The 16,392-nt window shown below is 46.3% G+C and overlaps 1 protein-coding gene and 1 long non-coding RNA gene across 16 annotated transcripts in view; one reads left to right on the top strand and one right to left on the bottom strand.

The window, feature by feature from the left end:
* Positions 1 to 16,392, top strand: part of pleca (plectin a) — a 60,927-nt gene that overhangs the window by 1,813 nt on the left and 42,722 nt on the right. For 9 of the 15 annotated variants that reach the window (XM_029166520.3, XM_055512834.1, XM_055512833.1 and 6 more), the window contains exons 3-4: positions 1,047 to 1,220; positions 4,232 to 4,445. In XM_029166520.3, the coding sequence (XP_029022353.1) occupies positions 1,047 to 1,220; positions 4,232 to 4,445 (388 nt within the window). Of the gene's footprint in view, positions 1 to 1,046; positions 1,221 to 2,078; positions 2,214 to 3,630; positions 3,781 to 4,231; positions 4,446 to 6,869; positions 7,142 to 12,787; positions 12,981 to 16,392 lie in introns of those variants that run through there. The other 6 variants (XM_029166529.3, XM_055512841.1, XM_029166531.3 and 3 more) reach the window with 4 other exon arrangements.
* LOC114865420 (uncharacterized) lies at positions 980 to 1,514 on the bottom strand. The gene is made up of 2 exons (XR_003787514.3): positions 1,314 to 1,514; positions 980 to 1,200 (listed from the first exon to the last, which is right to left on the bottom strand). It is a non-coding gene; the product is annotated as an uncharacterized LOC114865420 (long non-coding RNA).

Raw genomic sequence — 16,392 nt, 5'->3', positions numbered from 1 at the left:
CGTCTCTGATGAATGTCACAGACTGAAAGTCACAGCTCCTGTATCAGACTGTGGCAGCAGTGAAGGTTTGAAGGTCGTCCATCTCGGGCCGTTGAGACCTTTCACCTTGAAACGCGTCCTGTTTTCACATCTGATGTCCTCAGTTCAGAGGAAGCGTTTTTACATCAGTACAGGAGGAACTGAAGCATCAAACAAAGAACACTGTTGGAACCAGAGGTTTCAGGTTTGACTGATCTGGGGACAGTGAGGCTGCAGACGACGTGAGCGCGACACAGACCATAATAGAAGTCCAACTGTTTCCAGCGCGTCGCCAGCGTTGCTGCAGTGTTTTACTGGGGGATCTGGGACGGAGCGTCCCTCGGTGTGTTTTGGCACAGACAGTATGAGGCCTGTTGGTGTGTGAAGAAGCACTGTGCCCTCATTGTGTGTGGGAGGTTGGAGAGACTCTCTGAAATGGCTGCATGATTGAAGCTCTTTGTCCCGTTGGCACTAAGATGCCGACAGACGTCCATTTCCAGGGACTGGACAAAGAAACATGAGGTTCCTGTCAGAGGAGCAGAACTACAACACTCAGATCAGCTCAGCAGGAGCTGTGGGCTTCAGGAGTGACGGCCTCACGTGCTCACTGCTCCGTGACTTCATTCTGTTTGCATGCGAACTTTCAGCTCAGCGAAAGAAAGGCTCGTTTTCAACATATCACCTCACAACCCCCTGGTTCTGACCCGGTCCAGGTTTATGGGATCAGAGGCTCATTGTGTAGTGTCCTGGAATGGAGGGCGTCCATGCTTGTCCTGTTAGGACCATCGCTCCATGCCAGGAAAAACAAAACAACATTTGTTTCCGCGGCCGCGCGACTCATGATCAGAGCCTCTGAACCGGGAATCCTTTGTCTGTCACAGCGGCCGCATACCAGCCTTTAAGTGTGTTTCATTAACCGCTCAGATGCACGTTGGAAAACTGGACTTTCCTTCAAGCAAACTGTGATAAATGTTTTGCTTTATTCATATCAGCTAAACACAATATGAAGAAAACGTCTTTCATTTCAGAAAAAGAAAAAGCCCAAAGAGAAGCCTGTGTCTGTGTCGGTGCCGTCAGTGGAGGTGGTGGCGGAGCAGAACGAGGCCTCTGGACCGGAACCGCCGTGTCCGGCAGTGAGGAAGAGGAAGAGACGAGCTCATAAAAACGGGCTGGAAACCGTGACTGCAGACAGGACACAGAAGGTGAAACCATGAGTCATTTTGTGCATCGCTGAATTCTAAAGGATTTATGCATGCATTTATGCATTATTTCATGCTTTTACACATATGAGTTACCTGGATTTCAACTGCTTATCAAGGATGCGGAATAAAGATCAAAGATAGAACTATTTGAAATAGATTGAGTTTAAAGCTGCAATAATCCGAGCTCCATGGCTCCATAGTGATGAGCCAGAACCCCCCCCCCCCCCCCCTCAATCATGAGGTGGAGCCACACAAACAGGCAATCTGTGCTCCATGTTGCCTTCATTATGTAATGGCCCAGACCCGCTGTTTCCAGATCAGCCCATCACAACTCAAACTTAAAAAAAGACCGACACAGAATAAACAAGTTGCAAAGTAGGAGACTGAATTCACGCGTTGACGTTTCTGTGACGATAACTCAGCAGTGGAAAGTTGGAGCGTCTCGTTGTTGAAGGTCACGGGAAGCGGTGACTCTCCTCCGTGTCTGCTTCCACGCGCCTCACGGATGCTGAGTCAGCACCGCTTGGTGGGAGGCGGCAGCGCCCACTTATCTCCACAAAGCATGTGCCAACTTCAACGAACGCCTTGGATCTAGACGCTTCCAGCCGCCGGTAGACAGGCCGTGATGCGTGGTTCACCAGTCGCAGTCTGCAGGGAGCGCTGAAGGTGCCCCTGACCTGAGATCAGTTCTCACATGCGCACCTTCTTCCTCCCGCCCTGATGCGCGCCTGCCTCCACATGTAGCGCTATTTCGGGAGGCTGCACGTTCCTCCCGTCGGTTCTGCCGTCCTGTCCGGTCCGGTCCGGTCCGGTCCGGCGCCTCCCGCTGCGGATGATGATGATGATGATGATGATGATGATGATGATGATGATGATGATGATGATGATGGAGGCTCTCTAACTTCGAATCGACCGACTTCGCCGCTGCACTGCGTGGATATTTGCGGCGGTTTGTCTGGTTCCGGAGCAGCAGTCGCTCTGGATGTTTCTGGGGTGAGTCAGCGTCAGATGGAGAATATTTATTATTCCTGTTTTGCCGCATCGCCGACACTGTTAATCACAAGGTTTAGCGTCCGACGACCTGCCGCGTCGGGACGCTTTGCGGGCGTTTTGCAGGCGAACCTGTTAAACTGCCGGTGAACGTGTTGTTCTCACGCGGATCCAGACGAAGAGCCCGGTTTCAGGTGTGGCGCTGCAGCGAAGCGCAGACTGGGTGCGGGTTGACGCGCGGCTGTGATTCGGGGACGGATCGAGCGTTGGCAGCTGATGATCAACAGATCCGCTCCTAACGAGGTGCATCAGTGTTTGCAGTGCTGAGGGACAGGAGGCAGAGGGGGAAGAAGCCTCTGTCAGCTGTCAGTGTGATTCAAACGCTCCCAGGCTCCATTCATACCAACACGGCTCAACTTTGCCCCATTTCCAAGTCCTGACACCTTCAGGAGCGTGCTCCCCGATGCTCTCCTGGTTGCCTGGTAACCACAGCTCACCATGATGCTTTGAGCCTGCTTGGACGTGGACGCAGGCCTACACCAGAGCACAGGACCTCTGTTGTAGTAGTTGTAACGTGTTCGTGAGAGGTGACGATGACATGTTTATTATGTCCATTAAAACAACTGATTCATTCAGGATGTCAGTGTGTGTGTACTGAACAGAGCAGATCAGAGTGAAGCCTCCCGACTCCTTCTCTGTGTAGGAGTCATGCATTTTTCATCTGATGTCTTTACTGTAGCTTCGGTTTTTTAAGCTGTACCTGCTTTTTGTATGAAGTAACACACTGCATTTTGCAGAAGCTGATTTAAATGCAGGCCCCAGTTTTACTGTAACTGGCTGCTCAAACAATGGCTAAATGCCTTTCCATTCAGAGCAGTTCCACATTTGTTAGGTGCAATATGCTCATTTTAATTTAGAACCTTCACACACTTTGACTAATATTGCATCATTTTACAGGAGATAAAATCACTAACCCTACTGCAGAACGGCAGTAACGAACAACAAGAAAGAATAGACAGAGCGCCGAGCTAATTCACAACAGTGTGAACCGCACTGTGGCCGCTGATGATCACTTCAGGGACCTCATTCCCCGCTGCTTCCAGTCAGAGAGGCGGTGGTGCAGCCATCGCCCCTTCGGAGCGCATCCTGTGTGCGGGATGCTCGCTGACTCAGCAGAAAAGGGAGCCGGGAGCGCGGCGGCGTTGCATCAGCAGCACCTGTTCCGCTCCTCAGTCACAGCGGCTCCGTGAACGCGTCAGGCCTCCACCTTCCCAACGCTGACGTCCGATAATAAGTGAAGCACATAGAAGTACAGAACTCCTTCAACAGCTGAGCGTTGGAAGTAAACGTTACATCTGTAACAGCTGGACGTCGCTGTGATTTTAAGAGCGATGCATTATGGGTATTTTAAGGTAACAGTTTGACACCGGTAACTGGAATATAATCATAGTCCGTTTAAAGTTTATAGTCCGCTTAATTATCTTGTAAAAAGCAAATTGCCAACGTCCCAACAAGATGAACGTAACGCAGTTCCGAAGAAGTAAGGTTTTACCTAAAGTCGTGGAAATGGGTACGTAAGCGACCGTTAAAGTCGGATGGCATCGGAGATAAGCTAGCGAAGTTAGCAACTAGCATCACAATGTTTGAAAGAGACGTAAACCTGTTGCTTCAAGCTAACGACGCTTTGTCTTCAGGTAGTCGGTGGCCGCCAACTGTGTTTTGATACAGACACAATCAACTTCAAATGTTTGATAGACTGAATTATTCATCATCAAGATGATCAGAGTCAGAGTGTCTGAGTGATTTAAAGATGCCTTCTGGAGGAGAAGTGGTTGAAAATGCCCCTGATGGGTTTTTGTTAGATCAGTGCATCATAACTAAACAATAGAAAATACACACGTTAGTTAAAACAGCTTTTTGGTGCTTGAATGTATGTTTAGGTTTGATTGTTGGCTCATTGTCTACAGTGCAGGTCATTACAGGTCAGACCATATTAATGATGACTGGTTTCATTGATGCAGACTATGGAGGAGCTGAAGGACAAGCCGAGGAGGAGGCCTCTGGTCAGAGCTGCATCAGAGGAGAGCTCCAGCGATCTGAGTGCACTAAGCTGCTCTCCGTCCCCCGGAGACACGCTGCCTTGGAACCTCCCCAAACACCATCGCATCAAGAGATCCAAGTCGGCCTCTGGAGACGTGCTGGACCCGGCAGAGCGAGCCGTCATCCGCATTGCAGGTATGTTTACATGTTCACACGTCGTCCTAAGTTTGTCTCTGCTCATTTTTATTGATGTTCAAGTCTAATTAGCAAACTTTGAGGCTAACAGTGGCTGGTGCTGGTCCTATTTATGCTGTCTGCAACCTCTACTGTGTTGCTTTGAGGTGTTTTTTCACATTTATCTGTGATGGTGAATGCAGTTATGTGGGTGTCTTCATCATGCAATAACTGACTGTTGATGAAATGAATGAAATGCCCACCATAAAGTTGGGAGGCTGAGCGTAAGGCCTGTGGTGTTCTCTGTTGAGGCTTTAGTGGAGATTAAATACAAATTGTCCCATAATTAAGTGTTTTGCTTCAGTGATATCAGGAAAACAAACCTCTTAGGTGTCCATGTTCTTGTATGAAGGTTTTACCTACAGTAGGTGCTTGGTTTGTAGACATTATTCACCCATTCATTCCCTGCATTGTACTGAGGCAGCTCCCTTTTAGTAGTTTCATTGCTCCTCTCACTAAGACTTTACACACTGGAATATTACCCCTCTCACTGTGCTCATACACTTCTGCTGTCGGGTCAAACTTCTAGGAGTGCTTCCTTATCCACCAGGGTGCTTCTCCACCTCATTAGCTGTCTGAACACTTGAGCAGGGCTCAGGTGGCGCGACCAGCTGTCTGAGCACATTCTGTGGCTGGTACTGAGTTCAGATTGTCTCCTAGGACATTGGAAGTGTACGGCTGACCTCCTCCTACCCCTCCCTGACTGTCTTCCCTATTGATTTGGTTAGGTGGGGTACTGCAGCAGTGTAGTGTGATGTTTTGTCTCTGGAGAACAACAAGTTGTCTTGTTAGCTTTCTGCCATAATGGTCCTGGTTCAATTCATTTTCCTTGTGCATCATTATTTGCTATCAGCTGTGGACAGTTTTTCCTGTAGTCTCTAGTCTTTATGACAGATTTGGCAGCTTTCTACCACGCAGGTTCATTGATGAGATGATTTGGGTGCGTATTCGTTTGTTGTTTGGAAGGTGTCTGTGGTTAATGATGTATCATTTTGGGTCTGGCTAAAAGCTAAAAGCTGGAGGTACAGACTGTTGCTAGCAGTGATCAGCCTCCTGCTTATAAGGCAGAACAGAGTTTTTGCTTTTTACAGAGTTGGCACTAGAGGCCAGTATGTAGCGCCAGATTCTTCTATCACTGTATCTTCATTCATAAGCACCTATTGTTTTTACGTATTGTAAACCTAATTGGTACCACAGCAACACTACCTGCTCACATTGGATCTGAAAACATAATGTAATTACAGCTCTGTGTAAATCTAATGTATATGTTGGTCTGGTTCAACCTCTAATAAATATATAAATGAGTTAATATTCAGACTGCCATATTGTGAGCAAGTCCTATACAATCAGTGACTACACAGGACTTAATGAATAGTGAGCAGGTGTTTTGTTCTTGTTATTTGCCAGTATTTTAGCTGAGAACATCAAATAGTGGCACAGGCTTGGCAGAAGCTTTGGTTTGGTGAGGTGTGGGAGGCCGGGTTGGCACCGCCGGCTGTCCCACCAGCCAAAGCCAGACAAGCCGGGAAAGCGAGGATTAATCTGAGACCATCCGGTGGCCAGCAATGGAAAACGCTGTTTTCCCTTCAGCCACACTGTTTTACAGCGAGAGTGAAGAATTAAACTTTATCTCCCTCCCTGACTGAGGAACGCTGTATTCTGTTGCTGCCCTGTGCGTCATCATTAACTGCTGGCATTCTTCACATTCCTGAACTGAAGGATTTATTCATGCAAATTTTGCAATTTGCAGTTTCATTCTATTCTCCAGAAAGCTGAGTAAACGCAAACTCCCAGATGTATGAGAAACAGATAACACATGCTTGTTTGCTCAGGCTGAGAGATATCTCTATTGCTGATTAGCTTGTTTATGTTCAACTTTTACTTTAAATGTTACTACACTATACGTTTTTGATGTGAAAAGGAAGCAGGTGAAATAGTAGTGGCCCCTTTGTTGATATGTGTGATCCAGCACTCGTCCAGTATGTTGTCTTGCTTTTAGCAGGTGTGGTTCTCTGGCCTTACTGCTTCAGTCCTGGAATATGACGTGACTTTGAGGAGTGTGTAAGTGTTTGGGGAATTTGCTTTGAATAATAGAGGATCTACTTGGTTTGCTTTGTCCCAGTTTCTCCAGTGGCAGGAACTGAAGTCACCCCACACCGCTCCGTCATTTGTTTTTTCACCCATGTGTGTCTGTCTGGGGTGGAGCTGGTCTGAGCCGTGTGTGTGTTTGTTGGATTTACTGCTCAGCCGCCGCTGGTATCAGTCGTGGTGGTGGGTGGTAGATTCTGTGCCTTTAAGAGGAGGGTCCGGCGTGTGCGTGGGTATTTCTCAAGCTGAGGAGGGGAGTGGTGGTGGTCTGGAATGAAACCTACAGCTTTAGAGGGAATACTGGACTGAGTGTGGGTGAGGAAGAGGTAGGTGGACAGACAGATAGGTGGACAGACAGCCAGGAGGGCTTTATCAGCGCTGAGGTAGCCAAAAGGGAGTACAGTGCCATTGGAAAGTTAAAAGGAAAGTTTGCAGTGAGAGGAAGGTGCCCTCACCCTAACTCAGTATCAGCTAGGCCATGTCCATGCCCATGTTTGACCCAGGTCAGCGGCTGCCAGAGGAGCAACACTATGTGCAAGCCTATGAGAACGTCAGGGAGAAGTATAAAGGTAACACTGCTCTTCTTCCGTGGTTGTACTGTTTTTAGACGATTACCATGGTGAGAGCATGCATAAATGGGAGGTGGGTGTGACACCATGACAGTATGTTGTAAACCTTGCTGACCTACTAGCATTAATCGGTTCCATATTGATCTGCACAGATGTGGAACAGCAAGTGTAAACTTCAAGTCCTGCTATGAAGACAGGTCCTCGTTATAGTTCAGCCTTCTTCTGTGGCGCTGCCTGATTCTCCTTATGCTCTGTGATGAATTTAGGAGGTTTTAAAAGAGGTCTGAGAGACAGGAGGTGAGGATGATGCCTGTTCTACTGGGGTCAGACAGTATCAGGTGAACAAGGTAGAATCATGTTATGTCTGCTTTTTACTTTTGATCTGAGTGTTTAGCATAAAGTGAAGCCTTGGGCAGTGTGGGATCACATGCATGTAGCACCTTGTTGAATGGTCAGTATATCATTGTAGACACTAGCTTGAATGAATAGTGGTTATTTACATGTGAGAAATGTAAAGCTCAGAAAACCTTTGGCCTAATTGACAGGTTTAGTTTAAACAAGTGACTCTGACTCATTCTCAGACTCAGCTCAAGTCGAAGCAGGTAGTTAACAGCCACATGTGGAGGTGGTTTGGTGAGAGCACTGGCTGCTCACCTGTTCCACTTGTCATCCACATGCAATAGGACACAAAGGAAGAGGCAGCTCCCGTCATGCAGAATCTTACTGTTCCTACACTACAATAGTACTACAATAGTACTTCCTATTGCGTATCCTTTCTAGTGTCTGTGTAACTGTGTTTGTGTATGTTCAGTCCGGTGGACACACTGTCATTAAGGTCCAATGCTCCGGTCTTGGGAACAGTATGGTTCCATCCTGATCATCAGCATTTCTTCCCATGCGGCTGCCTACTGTGTCTGTCACTGTGAGCGGGGCTCCTGCTGCGTTGCCATGGCAGCAGTCTGGGACTCTACCCCCTGTTATAACCTCTGCTCTCTGCCAACATCGCACTTCCGCGTCTTGCTGTTGTTGGTTTTTGGCATGTGATTGGTAGATAACTGGACATGCAGAATAAATTGATACTCCGGGGAAATTATCCTAAGTTAATCAAAGTTTACTCAGTTTGTTTTCCTAGTGTTTGAGGTAAATATGGGCTTATTGTTGTAGTGGTTGCCGTGAGATATTAGTTATTTTCTGTAGAACCTTATGTATATAAGTAAACTGATGAATTTCAGAAGTTCTATTTTTATAAAGTAACAGGTGAAATTCAGTTTCCTGTGAGAATGAATGTGTTTGAGGGGGGCGCTGTGTTGTTGTAGTAACTAAACAGATCTATTAGTGTAAAACCACGCAGCTCTGCTTTAAATACACACCACAAACATATCCCAGGGTTACTCAGCTGCCGGACGAGGCACAAGCGAAACAGACGTCTGATAGTTTGTTGCTCTGTTGCTCTGAGAGACTGCAACTATATATTCATGTACTCAGTATCACATCTAGTTTTCAGGAAAAGCTCGTCAGTAAACGCTGTTCATCGTAGGTTGAAAGTGGCATCAAGTGAACACCTGATCAGGTAAACTGAGAAACGAGAAGCATTCACATGAAACAGAAGAAATAAGGTTTCTCTTTTGCTAGACTCTCAACTGAACCTGTTTCAAGTTCACAGGATTGTAACCACAGTAACCTTTATGTGGGATGAGCTCATCTTTGTGTTTGCCCTGTAAAGTGGAGGTGTGCTGTGTCCCACTCCCTCCTTATTAAGAAGCCTAAAGTGCTGGGAACCCTGCAGCTACGTCTGATTGTGGGTTTAGGGTTAGGCTGATCTGGGAGCAGGTGTTTAGCTCCAGGTTGGGTCTGTGTGGGTCTCATGTAGACCAACGTGTTTGTGTGTGTAAATACCAGTGAGGTTCACGTCTAAATGTGCTGTGATGAGTCTGTCTTGTGAAGCACTCTGCAGAGAACCCCCTCCTCGCTTCACTTCCAGTTCGTCCCTCAGATCACTTTCATGCAACTCGAGCTCTAATTCCAAAATAGTAATGGTCACTGCAGGCACACTGTGCCCCGAGAAAATCAGACCTCAACATAGAACGGACTTCCTGTAGTATTTAATATCCTAAATCGGACATTTGTTGCTGTTTTAGCGGAGAGGGGATATAATTAAATGTAACACATGTGCTAATCAGTTTTGCGTAGTATTTCTTCCCCTCAGTTCTCTGCTCGCGGTCGCCTGCAGCTGCATCACGGGTTGCGTGTTCACTGGCTCTAGACCGGAGGGTCAGTCACGGAATACGATTCGTCTGCATGCTTGAGCACAGTTCGTTTAGAGGTTTAGCTCCTTCCCTGAGGGCGTCTGACCATCGACATCATCGTCGCTTCTCCTAAAAACCTGAGGTTCACCTCCGTGGACAGAGCCTGCACTGACAGAGGACATGCTCATATATATTGTGACATATGTTCGCACCTACGCTCGGCCTCGGCCTGTGCCGTCTGGGCGGCTCAGTGTACTGTGAATCATCCTGCATTCAGACGCTGCAGCAGTTTTCTCACCTGCCTGTGACTCCACAGGAGTTCATTGGGTCACCTTTTGGTTGCAGCTGAAACACATGATAACACACCCCATATTGTATATAAGGCAATCTAGTCTGAGATTATGATCATACATTATGTACTGAAGAGATTAGGAGCATGCATACAGTTAATGAGATGTAGACTCCTCTATCAGTACCCGATAAAGTGATAAAGATGTATCACTGTAATGCCCTGCATCAAAAATATAATAAGGTTCTTATATTCTCTGAATCCCTCTGAACTTCCAATCACTGTAGAGTGAATTCAGTCTGCAGGAAGGAGTAACAGGAAATGCTGTGACTGATTTGTGTTGGAGCAGTGGATTACTGTTCTCAAACAATTATGCAGCTCCACAGTGAAATATCTAACCTTCTCATTAGCTCTATTGAATCAGTTCAGCATCTCATGTCATGTATTTACTTTTTACTGAGGTATCAGTCACTGCTTCTACACAGCACAACCTCTAGCTTGTCTATAAGTGTCCTCACTGGTTTACTGTGTTGGGTCTCAGCCTACACCGTGCATCATTCATATCCCATATTGTCCATCAGGGAGCAGACAGAGCCTGGCTTCATGTCAGTCCGGGGCTGTGGAAGAGTGGTGCTAACACCCTGGTCCTCGCATGCTACAGTAAACCAGACCAATGTCAGGAATGCAAGGATTGAACCACTGGCACACACTTTATCTTTCAGCTTTGAGTCAGAGCAGCGATCCTGCCTTTTCAGTGTAACCCTGCCCTTCCCACTGTTTGCTTATAGATCCGTGTGCAGTGGATCTGTTGGGGTCATTTCACTGCAGTTTCTTTCCTCGCCTTAAAGTATGACTTCATTCAGGTGTTGTGTTACCATCTGAAGCTCTAGTGAAACATTTACAGACTTTACTAGACAGAGTTCATGGCGGTAAAGATAAAAACACGTCTGAAAAGAAATAACTCACTGTGGAATTTTGCACACATTCATTTTCTGGTGCCAAATATATCAGACTGGTTCAAGAGGTGCCACATTCAAATGTATTTATAATACTTTGTTTGGCTGATTTAAAAGCACTGTAGTGTTTGTGATGCAGACCACATGTTCAGATAATGGTTAGCTGGGTGTAGATGTCCACAGAGAGGCTTCTCAGCACCATAGAAGCTTTGTAATTTGTCATATCGCCTGTGTGTGTGTGTGTGTGAGAGGGAGGGTGTGGCTGCAGCAAACTGGCTATTTTTAGCAGGAGAAAGTTGACTCGTGTGTGTGTGTGTGTGTGTGTGTCTGTGTGTGTCTGTGTGTGTGTGTGTCTGTGTGTGTGTGTGTGTGTGTGTGTGTGTGTGTGTGTGTGTGTGTGTGTGTGTGTGTGTGTGTGTGTGTCTGTGTGTGTGTGTGTGTGTCTGTGCAGATGGGCTGTAACAACTGTGCAAGGAGTTTGATATCACTATAATGAATATAGACAGCGAGGGATGGACCCCGGGTGTCACCTCCTCTGACCCGTCTGATGGAGTAAACCTGGCACTGGTTTAGCGCAGCTGCCTCATCTGTGAACTGGTCAGTACAGCATCAAGTGACTGGTCTCCAAAATGGGAAGAACCACACCTCAAAGAGGGGAGTGATTAGAACACCAGGTTGAGGCCCATCCATGGTGATGATATTTGTTTAATTTAAGCATTTTCCCACCTGAGCGGCTCAGCTGGACGCGGGTACAAGATGAAGGATGACTGTGCGAGAGGGTGCGATCCCTGAGGCGGAGCGTTGAATTTAGCAGCACTCTGTTAGTGGAGAAAATAGGTTTCTGTTAAGTTATAAATCTGCTGGTGTCTGTAATTCATGTGAAGCCAAAGCTTTTTCATTCAAAACTGATCGTGAGTCTTCATTGAGTGCATAGTTGGAAAGTGTGAACCATTCACTGGACGACTTCTCATTATTTAATGTCTGTGCTCCGTCTGCAGACGTCACTGACTCAGTTCCCAGGACATTTACACACTGTATTGGATCTGAGTGGATCTAGAGGTTGACCACTGTTGACCACTAAACATTTAATTAGGAAAATGGAACCGGTCTGAACAAGTGGCCTTGATGTGTTTGACCATGTATTGTGTGGAGCAGTGATCAGTTAGATCACACAAAGGACTATTATAGTACATAAGGCTCTTACCAAAACAATGCACTGACTCAGCTGCAGTAACTGTGGAGTGGATGATCTGTTCTTTCCAAGATGCTCTGAGAAGGTTTTTCATATTATTCAGTAAATTTAAATGAGTAAAACATTTCCCCTTTAGTTTCATCAGGTTCCCAATTCACATACATTTTGGCGTGAACTTAAATCTTCTTCTCATTGTGCCTCACAAGCCACGTGCTGCATCCACAGGTCAACGTCTGAACTGCATGTGCATGTACATGTACGCTGTCACTCATACTCGGGCAGAGCTGACTTCAGACACGACACAAAGAGTCAGTCGCTGGAGACCTGAGGAGGCTGCTGAGTCAATAAGCATAACCTTCACTGTCATCCTTTAAAAAGCACCGCCGCTCCTCTAAAAAATTAAACCTTTCATGGCTCTTTGTTTATTGACAGTATCTCTATATATCTGCATTGGACGGAGTGACGGCAGTAACTGCAGCGGTGGAGGGAACACTCTGCTGCGTCATCTGAAGGCCCCTTTGCAGTACCACTTCATGAAAAATTCAAAATGTTCTCCAGTCCAAATTCAGTGACGGGGTCGTTTTGGGAGAGATAATGCTGAGTCACTTTTACATCCGGAAAGAGGAAAAATGATCATGTCAGGGGCCGTAATAGGTTAACAGGTTTATTATCACATTTTAACAATAAAAGAGAATGTGGTTCATCTTTACAATCACTGAACTCTGCAGGATTCTGCATGAGCTGCTGTGCTTGAATCCAGCTGTACTGTTGTGATGCTGTGATGAAGTGAGACTATTATTGGCTGAGGCACCACCCAGTGAAACACCATGAGGATGAGACAGGACAAGATCAGGGAGTGGTGGAGGAGGGAAGGAGGCAGCCTTCTTTCAGTTTCTCTGCTGACGGGGATTTAGTGCGAGTGGGCAAGGGAGAGAGAAAGAAAGGGAGTGAACAGAAACACTGAGCTGCCAACTCCTGTGGCAGCAGCGGAGCAGAGGCAGGAGAGGATCGAGCAGCCTGCAGTCAGCAGGCACCTTTGCATCCTCCGTCGCGGTGCTTCAGATCTCCGCTGACCTTGCAGAGCTCAGACGCCACTCTTTAAAGGGGAGCATGGATCCTGGAAGGTCTATCCAGCATGAGATCAGCTCTCTTAAAGGTACTCAGACTTTTTTCAGATTTCGCTTCCTTCGACACATTATATACTGTCAGGACCGCCTTGTTTTCCCACAATGCCTCTCTGCAAGGACTTCCTGTTTGTGTGGATGCAGGTTGAGTTCATTGAGTTATTATTTTAAATGAAAGAACTATAATCCCTCTAATCTGTAGTTGCTTTCTGGGTAAAACGAATGAAGAGCTTTTGTTCCCCTTTGTGTCCGGGCGTGACTAAGGGGTTGGACCCTGGGTCAGGGGCGAGCATTGTGCTGAGGTGGTGTGTTTTGTGAGCCACTGTGTGAGATGCGGTGGGAAGCTGCTGCATGCGGCACGTTAAATGCGTCTGCGCTGTGGGATGCGGAGCAGAGACGCTGCTGCAGAGCCGCCGCCGCTGCTGCTGCTGCTGCTGCTGCGCAGCGCTAACATCAGTCATACGGTCCAGTGTTGCTCTGTAGGACTGAGTGTGTGTGGGGTGTCCTCTGTCTGCTGCTGCAGCTTAGTTCAGTGTCTGAACAGGTGTTTGAATATTTTACTCAACTTCACATTTACTTTATACTAGTTTAAATACTTGCAGGCTGGATGTCTATGTCAGATGTTTTAGTTACTAACCAAAACCATGAAGTAGATTTACTCTGAAGGACCCTTCTTGTCTCTGCCACCCTGCAGATATTACGGTCTGCGTATTTCTATTCCCAGACTTTTTGACTTGTACAGGTGTCTTCTGCTTCCCAACAGGCTGTTCTGAGGCCACGGGTGGTGCGTTCAGTCTGCTTCTCGTTAGGATAAAGATGGAGCAGACTGAACCATAAAGGGACAAAGTGCCTCTAATTTGAGCAGACACAGCTTAACCAGACTGGTGAAAGTGGCTCAGCCCAACAGAGAGGCCCTTTAGAAGCTCTGAGGTTTGTCTGGAGTATTCCTGCCTGGCAAAATGTGGTAACCATTTGTCAGAGTTTTCCAGGCATTTAAATGATGCTGGAGAAGGATCTGAAGGAGTGCTGTCCACCCTCAGTGTTTTCCACAGGCCTTTGGAGACAAAGCGTCTTCGCTTCACTGAACGCTCCCAATGGAGTTACTTAATAGGTTGGACACTGCTTCAGACCAGTTCATTTGTAAGCATGTCATCACCTCGAGACCACTGCCACCATTATCCACTGCTGAGAGCTATTTTCAGGCACTTGGTACAGAATCACAGAAGCCTGTGGACAGTATCCTGCCTAATATCGCTCTCTTTCTCCTACTTGTGTCAACCAGACCCAGATCTTTGGCTCAGTTCCAGACGTATGCAGATCTCTGAGCACATTATTAAAAAAAAAAATTTCTTTTCTTTCTTTTCTTTTAGTTTTTGTATTAAATTATCTTTTTGATCACACAACAGGTGCTGGCATGCACAGAAACCTTTTATATTAATTTAATAATGATCCAAACTCCCAGCCTGTTAACTCTTAACCTGGTTTACCCTTTGTAGAGCTCTACCAGAAGTCGTGTGTGTGTGTGTTAAAGTGCATTCCAGCGCTCCTTCAGTTGTTGGTGGAAGAATAATGTCGAGGGTTTTAGGCATAGCAGGCCCAAACCAGGGCTATCCAGTTACAAAGGGGGTTTAGGGCAGGGGTCACTGCACTTGACCCCGGATGGTCTGATGTTACAGAGCGATGTGGCAAAGAAGCTTTATGACATTAAGAAGCTTCACAGTTTGGCATTTGGCATTTGGGAACACACAGTAGTGTGTGAGTGTGGTATTTATCGTGAAAAATACCATATTTTAGTGCAGAGTTATTTTCAGGTGGCATAAACTGATTTTATGTCTTGATGCTGTTTGGAGGTATACGCTTTGCACAACATGGCTCTGCTTAGTTCCATCTGGAGTGGATCATGAGTTAGGAATCTGAAACGCCAGTCAAATGCCAGTGGAAGCATCTGACAGCTACTGAGTCCTGCTGCTGATGAGACCAGGAGAGTGACATGTGAACCCTTCCGCCCTGAGCAGGACATGCAGACAGGATCTGTGTATCAGCAAACCTCCACACACACGTTGAGGAAATGAAGTGCAGGCCACGAACAGGTAGTAATGTGAACATTACTATCAAATAAGATCCCTGAGCTAAGTATAGACGTGCTGTCAGTGAGGCTGCCAGTCGTAGCGGGGAGGCCTCCTAACTCAGTTGATTTGATTACGCAACCTCATTAACTTCACGTTTCCTGTAATTATGAAAGGCCACTGCCTCCATAATTCGACACATCCTTAGTAATCCACTCCTTTCTCTAATCCTCCTCAGCGGAGCATAATCACGCTCTGTGAGCTTTGTTATGTCACACAAAGGGAACTCTGAGTGAAGGGATTGAAACCAGGTGACTCTTAAACCACTTTTAAACCGTTTGAGTGTGAGCTGTGCCCAAAGTGTCCAGAAGGTGGCACTGCGAGTGAAGCTACTGTTGACTGGCCTAAATGTGGTTAAATTCAGTTTATTTCGTTTTAAATCCTGTGGTCTGCTCATTAATCTGCATCTCATGCCATTAGTTCTGCTAAGGCCATTAAAACCTGCAGTAGCATCCAGTGACATCCCAGTCAGCAGTTGAAACGCCTTTTCTTCATTTTTACTGCCGTTGAACTTTTAAAGGGGTATTTCACTGTAAACCAAAGTACATATGCTCATTGCCTCTCCTTCTCTTTTGTCTTTGCTTCTAGGTAAGTTGCTGCTCCTGCCTTTCAATCAGTTTGTGGGTTTGTGGATCTTGGAGCTGGTAGAAGGTGGAACTTAAAGGGTGAGCGTGTGATGGATGTGCGGTGCATCATCGCTGGTTTATCCTGGTTGGCTTCCTGTTTTTTTGTACTATTGTTTAGTTTGATTTCAGTTTATATGAGGCTCCACATATAAACATTTGCCGATATCTCTGTCCCTGTTTGATCCCAAGTTATTTCCACTTGTTACACAAGCTTTGTATATGATGTGGCCTAAAAATAAAGGCAGCTTTTATTTGACACAGTAATGATGGTGGCTGCAGTGGCTGTCCTGTTGTTGTGCATGAGAGCCAACGACAGGATGTTTGCTGTATTTTTGCCATCGTTCCTGACGTGCTCTTTGATCTGATGCCAAGCTAAGTGAATCATCTTCATATGATCTACAGCTCAGGGCAGCGTCTCTGCAGCCGCTGGGGTTAAAGATTTCAGTAGAGACACAGTGTCCTGGTCTCTCTTATGTGTGAGAGTGAGGCTAAAACTAACATTTTATTAAAAAAAAAAAAACAAAAGATGGAAATGGAAAATATTTTTGATATTGCCGCTCCTTGGTTTCCCACACACAATACACATGCACTATGTTTTGATTATGCAACTGTCCAGACTTGGTTGCATCCATGTATTAAGGCCAAGACATACTCTTCAATTTGTTGCCTCTCCCACCCACTGGCAATTAAGT

This window comes from Betta splendens, chromosome 11 (genome assembly GCF_900634795.4).
Source record: "Betta splendens chromosome 11, fBetSpl5.4, whole genome shotgun sequence".
Classification (NCBI taxonomy): Eukaryota; Metazoa; Chordata; class Actinopteri; order Anabantiformes; family Osphronemidae; genus Betta; species Betta splendens.
This window is presented reverse-complemented; position numbering and strand designations above follow the sequence as displayed.